Source organism: Hyposmocoma kahamanoa, unplaced genomic scaffold (genome assembly GCF_003589595.1).
Source record: "Hyposmocoma kahamanoa isolate Upper Pololo Valley unplaced genomic scaffold, ASM358959v1 116, whole genome shotgun sequence".
In the NCBI taxonomy this organism is placed as follows: Eukaryota; Metazoa; Arthropoda; class Insecta; order Lepidoptera; family Cosmopterigidae; genus Hyposmocoma; species Hyposmocoma kahamanoa.
In genome coordinates this window covers 3,716,238-3,725,082 of record NW_020653391.1, presented here as the reverse complement: position 1 = coordinate 3,725,082, position 8,845 = coordinate 3,716,238, and the positions used below count along the sequence as shown (strand labels likewise).

The 8,845-nt window shown below is 35.3% G+C and overlaps 1 protein-coding gene across 1 annotated transcript; it reads left to right on the top strand.

Annotated features, from left to right (window-relative positions):
- The first annotated feature begins 1,151 nt into the window (after positions 1–1,151).
- On the top strand, positions 1,152–8,442 carry LOC113239855. Its single transcript, XM_026477004.1, has 6 exons — positions 1,152–1,382; positions 2,328–2,439; positions 3,943–4,032; positions 5,863–5,960; positions 7,058–7,117; positions 8,096–8,442. Exons 1-6 carry the CDS (start codon positions 1,241–1,243, stop codon positions 8,161–8,163), a joined length of 570 nt encoding a protein of 189 aa, XP_026332789.1. The 5' UTR covers positions 1,152–1,240; the 3' UTR covers positions 8,164–8,442.
- The last annotated feature ends 403 nt before the right edge of the window (positions 8,443–8,845 follow it).

The following is an 8,845-nucleotide window of genomic DNA, read 5'->3' as shown; positions in this document are numbered from 1 at the left end:
GTGTGTGTGTGTGTGTGTGTGTGTGTGTGTGTGTGTGTGTGTGTGTGCGCGTGCGTGTGCGTGTGCGTGTGCGTGTGCGTGAGTGCATGTGTTAGTGTGTGTTTGTGTTTTTGTGTGCGCGCGTGTGCGTGTGTGTGCTTGTATGTGCCTGCGTGCGCGTGTATATGCACGTGTAAATATATGGTAATCCTACAGATCAGCAAAACCTTGAGTCACACTATTGGATGAAGTATAGCTTCAGTATCCTCATAATTTAACTTTTGCAACAAATTTGCCATCTTTGACAGTGGAGAGTGGAAGAAAAATACATATTGTGCCGACCTAGCGTGGGATAAGGACAGGAAGAAGAAGACCCTGTACTCTCTTTCTCCGTCCGACATTCGTCTGAAACAAATACTGTGAAATAAGTAATATTTGACCAAATTAAAACACGCATGACGCAAATGTAGCTTCATACTTGACATTGTCTTTTATATTGGTCGAATGTTCCCAATTTGACAGTACCTAATTGTTTCAGACGAAGAACGAGAGTAAACCCCCAGATTTCATATGCATAGTGTAGGTACAAGATACAAATATTCAAAAGTAAATTTCCCTGTGTATATTCCCTATTCCAGTTTGGGACCAGGCTTTTTTGTGATATCAAGTGACGGAACGAACAAGTCGAGCACCTGGTGATAAGTGACACGCCTGTCCATAACAGTTACAGTGCCACTCACAGCTTTAAATCGCAAAGATATGAGACGTAAGCTGAGAAGTCCCATGTGCCTGTCATTTCACCAGCATCCTTACCCTTCAAAACCGAACGCAGTAATGCTTACATTACTCCCTAGTGCAGAAATTGGTAAGTGGCAGTAGGTACCTGGACGAACTCATTCACAAGGAGCTCTACTACTACGAAAATGTATTCAGTTTATCTACTAATTATCAATTGCTAACAGCTAACAAAAACATTCATGACTGAAAAGGTACAACAACATTTTCGAAGACACGTAAAGTCCAAACTTGCATTAAGCCAGCGTAGTGGCCTATTGCTTACACAGTCTTGGAGCAGATCAGTGCCCAGCAAGGACACGTTCATAGATTAGAACAAATACACGGTGATACAAGTGTGTTTCTGGCACTTTTTATTAAATTCCTTTCAGATTACCGTATACTCAGTGCGCCACCCGTGCACGGTGTCCAGAAACAAGTCTCATCTTCGTTTGATCAAAAAGAATGGTTGCGACTAAAAAAACAAATGAGAGAGCGGTCTCACCAACTTTGGGACCAAGCAGAAAGACAGTTAGAGGGAGCAGGGATACAGAAGAGAGCCGAGGTAACTAAACCTCGAGCAAGTACGAAGACGTTACGCCCCAAATACGAAACAGATCCATCAAGAGGTTAGGGTAACATCCATCACTAGCGACTGCCGCGGCCCAGTTATTTTTCTTATAATATCGGAAAGAACAAGTAGTCTGTTCTTTAGTAGTGTCTGGTGGTAAGCGACACCCCTTCACATAACAGTTGGTGTGCCAGTTCTGGCTTTGATCGCAAAGGTTTAAGAGTCTATACTGCCTCAAATGCCTTTGGTCGTATCAATCACGTTGGAAAAAATATATAGTAAAATTGAGAATGTACACTGATTACTATACGGTGTGAAAACATGATTCCGGAAAATTTTCACTATAAAAAGGAACACGAGCTTACTTTGAAATCTTCATTGACTTACAAATAAATGGACGACGGGTCTAATACAAAAACCACGAAAAAAATATCCCAAGTTAACCTATTTAAAGTAGCACATGTAAAGGAATATGAAAAAGCTAAAACGTTGAATTTAAATTGTAATGTCATCGCAGTACTGTCTAATTTTGCTTGCTTCGCTGTCAGTCGAACAAACGAAGACTAAAGCGTGAATGACGCTCTGTCATGCTATTTTAACGTCCTATAAGTTCGGACACTTTTTAGCGCGGACCCGACGTCCATATAATTGTAAGTCAATGGAAATCTTACAAGAAACCCGCTGTATTCAATAGGTACTTTACTTATACCAATGATTTTTTTAATCATCTGAACTATATAGAACGTACCTATACTATACGGCATACATTTTTCAAATAGCTTTAATTTCGTTTATAAAAAAAAAATAATTCTGAAATAAAGCAAAATGAATCGTATTAGTACGGAAAAAATTTGAATTTGAGCTTAGATAGTATCGACTCAGCCTGAAACAAAAAGTTAACAAGTCCTGTGCCTGTAATTTCACCCTTACTTTAGTTACACTGTGCTATCACCCTCACCCGGAACGCAGTTACGAATACCTATACCTCACATTGTGCTTTTAGGTGCAATTGATAGCGACATGGAGAAAATGTTCAACTGGGATGTCGATGATGTGACACCCAAAATCAATGAGGATGAGATGATCGGCCCTGTTGAGAAAACGACCACTCCGCGGTAAGTAAACAGACGATCACTGAATATAATATTTGTTTGTTGTCACTAGGAAACGCAATACTGCTTCTGTAAGCTATGTTAGCATAGCCAGAGAAAAAAGAAGAAAAAAAGTAACGAGAAAGGTCACTCTCCGACTCTCCCTAGCATTAAATACAACACCGCGTACCTCATATTCACGGTCAAAGGATGACGATGGATAGGGAAAAATGATGATGAATGGGAAGGGAGGTGACTATGGATAGGGAAAGGATGAAGGTGGAAAGGGAAAGGATAGAAGTGACAATAGTAGCTTTGAAGGCAATTTTCCGGACGGATACCATTCAAACGAGCCTAGATTCGACATGACCGCTACTAGTATACCACCGTAATTCTGTTTATATTTATACTTCATATTATTAAACATACTTATGAGTCACTTTCTCGCTAAAAAGGTTTGACTTCACATGAGTACGTATGTAATCTTTTATACACACTTATCAAATTGAACAAATATTATATGGCTAAGTACTTATACTTATATAATATAATAATAATAAACTAATAAAAAAATAAAAAACTGTAAACTGAATACCTGAAAATAACACATATTCCGAAGTTATATAATGTCGGTCGACATCACGTCGTCATAATCATCATGTCGGTACGACATGATATAACTTCGGAATAAGTGTTATTTTGATGTATACAGTTTATAGTCATTATCAAGGAAATTATAGGAGTATGATTATTGACTCTATAGAAAAAAGAAAATTTAGAGAAATACATCGAATATATGTATAACCAGATATAGAGACAAAATAACTATCCATCCCTGGCAACTCATCAGGCAAATGTGCCTTACATTACTTTTATGTCAACTGTCGTTTGCGCTGAAATCACAAATTCGAAAACTGAAATAGTACAGCGCCAACAAGTGACCTGTGTGTACGTCTTCATATATTCCAAAAATATTCTGTATTTATTGTAACAAAGATAATATCTCTAACAACAGGGGGCTGTTCTAATCGGTAGTGTGGGAAAAACAGCAACACATCTAATAACAAAAGAAAAGAAATCACATTTTATCGGTAATTAAATATTAAATATGTAATTTTTCAATTTTCGTCCATTATAGCAAAACTCAATTTAAACTGGTCGATTTGAAGTGAAACAATTGACGGCATCCGTCAATTGTTTCGAATTCGGGCTGGCCGATCGGAGCGCAGTTGACACTGTTGGGCAGAATAGTTTTCAAACAAATTAATGACATTCCGTCTCTATTTCTGGTTATATACTCGATGTGTCGTACCATTGGTATAATAAAACCACATGCATTAAAAGTGCTTTTCATCATAATTTCGCTATTTATGCATAAAAAGTTATCGACTAATTTCATTCGTGGAATCTTTGTACCTCTCTCTTGAAAGGTTGTAATTTTGCAGGTGTGACCTTTTGCACCACAGATGTGGTATTAAAAACCTTAATTGACTAGTTTATCTGGCACATTTATTTGTGTTATTGCAGTACTACACCGGCACCGCCGTCGACAATATCAAGACCACAAAGCTATTATCATTGCGTGCACCTCAAGGACAAGTGCATGAGAGCTTATACGTAAGATTATTAAATGCTATCGATAGCTCAATATAGTATTATTTCCTTTATGGCGGCCACAACGCCTCAATATACTACCACCTCACGTAGACCTAACGGTGTATCTGTTGAAACGCACAATTATAACATCAATTTCGTAATTTTGTTACCTCAACAATATTTGTTTAAATAATAATTAATTTCAACCGGAAGAAACGTTACCGTTCTGACCACCACATTGTTGAACTGAACTGATGGCCGTTTGGGCAGAAGGTTCGCGGAACCGGAAGGCGTTCGGTGGGAAGGCTCCCTACTAGATGGACGGATGACCTAGGGGTCGATTCAGAATCTGACGATGACTCAGTTGTGGACCGATTTCTTTTCATGTTTCGAACATCAAACTGTCGTATTCGAAACTGAACCGAAATAACGTCACACCCGTACGATTACTTGAACTTGTCGACCGACAAAGGTTACAAACGTTATTCAGAACACAATTATCGAATGGAAGTTTCCGAATGTCCTATTGTTTACAAAGCAAGAATGTAATATGGAAATCTCTTAATATTTTAAAGAAAGGCTAGACTTTGTTCAATTTGATTAATTTATTTTAATGCAAGACTAACGCATTCCTATATTTTTGGCCTTTATAGTCTTAGGATGGATTTTAATTTTTCTTATAATCAATTTTACCGACTAACTACGTAAACGCTGTTAGATAACGATATCGTATCCGAATACGAATCTAACGTTTAACTCAAATGTTCTGAGTAGCTCGGAAAGCGCCCTTCGATTCGAAAACGATATCCAATCGAACGATTCGGTTAAAATGTCGAAGAGTTCTGAATCGGGATCTTGGTAAGGGCGGCGGGTAACCGATGGATGCACGTCGTGTCCAATCGGCTGGTCTGGAAATCTTTAGGGGACACCTGTGTTCAACAGTGGACGTCTTCCGGTTGATATGACAATGATGATGACAAAAGTTGATAAAGATGAGAAGTGATAGTGGCAGCGTTGCACTGGTTGGTCCCTAGAAAATTTCTCTTTCTGTCATTTATTTTAGTTGCTGAACATCGAGTATATAACCAGAAATAGAGACGAAATAAGGGCCATATATTTCTGGTAACACATTAGCGATACAGCTCTTATAAATATCAACTCCCGTTTGCACTAAAATAAAGACAGGCCAATGCTGACCTGTGTGTACTTCTCCGTATATTCCAAAAAATATTCTGTATTTATTGTAATGAAGATAATATGTCTAACAATGCCGTACTGTTCTCTTCGGTGGTGTGGGAAAAACTGCAAAACATCTAATTACAAAACAAACGGAATCACATTTCATCAGTAATTAAATATTAAATATGTAATTCTGCAATTGAAATCCCTTGTAGCATAGCTCAAGTTAACTGGTCGATTTGAAGTGAAACAATTGACGATACTCGTCAATTGTTTCGAACTCGGGCTGGCCAATCGGAGCGCAGTTGTCACAGTAATGATATGGCATAAAAGTTTTCAAACAAACTAAATAACATTTCGTCTCTATTTCTGGTTGAACTCGATGTTGCTGAATAACTATCTATAGCGATCGAAATTCACAAACATGTTCTTACAGCAGCGTATAAAAGACAAAATTAAACACAACGACAAACCATTCCTCTTCCGATCAGTTTTTTCCCTAAATGCGTGTCCTAAATTTTGTAAACGTACCTATAGATGAGTAAGCCAAAAAACGAAAAAAAAAAACACTTCTGTCAAATGGACCTACATAATTTTGTTTGTAACTTTTTATTTTTACATACATACAGCCTGTTTACTAATAAATTTAATAATTTCCTAATTTTTTTTCAGAACTGGACCATTATGCGCTCGTACTATGTATTTCACATACCTTACATACCCTAACTATTGTTTAATGGATTTTGTTAATTGCGTAGAAGAGCTAGAAGGTAAACGTTAACCTTTTGTATTCTACACCAAATAATATATTTTTAACCGACTTCAAAAAAAGGAGGCGGTTCTCAATTCGACTGTTTTTTTGTATGAATGTTACGGAGTTATCCTCCGGTATTTGTGAACCGATTTTCATGATTCCTTTTTTGTTGGAAAGAGGGTACATCCACAGTGGTCCCATTTCATTTTGAAGAAAATCATCTACCTCTAAGGGCTGATCACGCATGAGCATTCATTTTTATAAATAGCGCCAAAATTTTACTTAAGAGCAATTATTTTAATGGTTGGTTTGACTATTTTCCAATTCAAGGCATTTTTCTTACTCAATATACTTTGAGTAGTGAGAACCGATTTTTATTATCTCCTGGGTCAAGTCCCTTATAGTGGCGAACTAGGGGATATTTCAGTAAAACTTATCAAATATATGTAATTCCACGTACTTTTGAGATCGGTTTTTTAGTACTCTGTACTGAGATTATATAGTCGTACATTCTTTGCAAATGCTTTCTACAATAATTTTCGGCGTTAAAGTCAATTCCAAGCCCTTCAAATACTTTGTATTTGAATTAGTGATGCAATAGAAATGTCATTACGGAAACAGAAACTAAAACAGATGTCAGAAGTAAATCTTAATGGAAACGGAAGCAGAAGTGTACATACTAATATCTCAACAAAATAGTTCCAAACCACACTTGTTTCTGGTTTCATAATTGCACATAACACAACACAAATTTTAATTCATTGGTGCTGAGAGTACCAACGCAACATCTGTCGGCCTTCAAAAAGGAGAAATTTTGATCAAAGGGTGTCATGTATTTGTGGATCTTTGTAACCTGAATATAAAAAAAATAATAAAATTTATTAATAAACGTATAAATAATAAATAATAGTAGTTAATCTTTCATTATATTACTATGTATGTTAGTCTATATAAGGAATGTATTTATAGGTCTTTGTAACCTGAATATAAATAAATTAATAAAATTGTAATCCGCTCGCCTCATTTGTGGCGAACGTTGTAAACTTACCCATAAATATATACCTAACATACATAATTTTATAATAATACCTATTTATTTACAATTTTTTTCAGTGTGGAATATGCTTCACATGGGAAAGTGTTATGAAGCTATGCCTTTAACCATATACAGCCGTAAGTAGATTTGTTGATGTAGTCAACCAAGTTACAACGTTTAATCGAATTCAAAATTAAATTCTGAGCAGCGAGGCGTCGTAGAGCTTTCAAAAATTAACAAAATGTGCATGGTCTATAATAGAATTTACAATATTTTTTTAAAACATACAAGTATTATTAATAATTTAGATTACCGGTATTAAAGCATTTGTAAATTGTTTGTTTAATAGCGCGTCAGACAACCACACCTATCTATAATAATAAAGTTTTTTTTTGTATCAGTTTGGATCACTGGTGTTAGTTTACTACTTATACTATTATTAGTTACGTATAGTTACATTACTTAGGTGTGCATGCTACATCGTCGGCCTTGTCATCACTTTCCATCAGGTGAGATGGAGGTCAAATGCGCACTTATTTTCTTATAAAAAGAAATGCGACCAATATTTCAGCATTGAATCTGAGAGATGAATGTTTGTAAATGATTCCGTTTAACCCTTAGAATCATAACGCATAGAATGATAGTTTCATATCAAATGAACTGTCTCAAGTGAGGCAAAAATCAAATTCATGTAGGCTAGTTTTTGTAGTAGGTTAATTTTCGGTTTTAGTGAATATTTATATAAAAATACAAGTTGAAACGCGTTACTTCCTTGTGGAATGTGATATTAGTATCTATTTTATGTTTGTCTGACGTATTTTTACACTCATTTACCGCACATTTCGTCATTTTTAGCTAAAATTCTTGATCTGTTCGCGGTGCAAGTTGACCTTGAGCACTGACGGCCCGCCTGCTCGTGTAGGCCCTTTGGGAGCGCTTCAATTTGCCTCACTTAGCGTGTGCGGACTAGGTTTCTATGCGTTATTATTCTAATTAACCCTAAAACAATGGAAACAAAGTTGTACATAAGATAGATACTATTTCTGGATTTTACTCACGGATAAGTATTTATAAGAGTACTTATATGTTTTTATAATTAACGTTTTTATTTTCAGACTACGCGTACTTTGGAGACGAGTTTTTGGGCGAAGAAATGGTGACGGATAAATTAGACGTATATTAAGCATATTATTAAGCAAGGATGAGCAAAATACCTACATGCTATACTTATCTAATTAAAATATAAATTGCAAAATATTTATAATGCATTTAAAAAGATAGTTCCATGATGCGTAATGACAATATAGAATATTACACAAAGTACAATAATTGCCACACCTCGAAAGAATCTGAAACATCGATTATAAAATAAATATTTACGTATAAATTGAAATACCAATACAAAATATTTATTGTTGAAATATTATTCAATATTATATGATGTTACCAAGGAAATCAGACGTGACATACTCGAGCTGGTGTTCTTTACACTAGCTCGAGAAATATAATAATAATTTATTACATACTTTTGTACTTATATGTATATTATAAAGATAAATTTATTCTAAATACATGATATATATAAAAATTTTACCTCAATACATGAATGTTATTAAATAACCTTTTATTGAAAACAGTGAAATTATTGTATGTTTATATAACTTTAATTAGGGTTTGTAGTGCAAGTTAACCAAGGTGATACCTTAAGTATAATTGCTTACTTGTATCTTAGGTATCCAAATCGGTGATTAGGTATAGCATAATGATTAGTCAACATATTTTGTTCAATAACAATAAATTACAATAAAACATGAATACTTACTTACATTAGCTAGCATCTTAACTATTATTAATATTACCTAACA

Bases quoted from the DNA above. Each gene is read 5' to 3' on its own strand.
- LOC113239855 (XM_026477004.1), top strand. From the start codon at position 1,241: ATGAGAGAGCGGTCTCACCAACTTTGGGACCAAGCAGAAAGACAGTTA. The intron at 4,033-5,862 runs GTAAGATTATTA...ATTTTTTTTCAG, and splicing joins AAGTGCATGAGAGCTTATAC to AACTGGACCATTATGCGCTC. The intron at 5,961-7,057 runs GTAAACGTTAAC...AATTTTTTTCAG, and splicing joins TTGCGTAGAAGAGCTAGAAG to TGTGGAATATGCTTCACATG.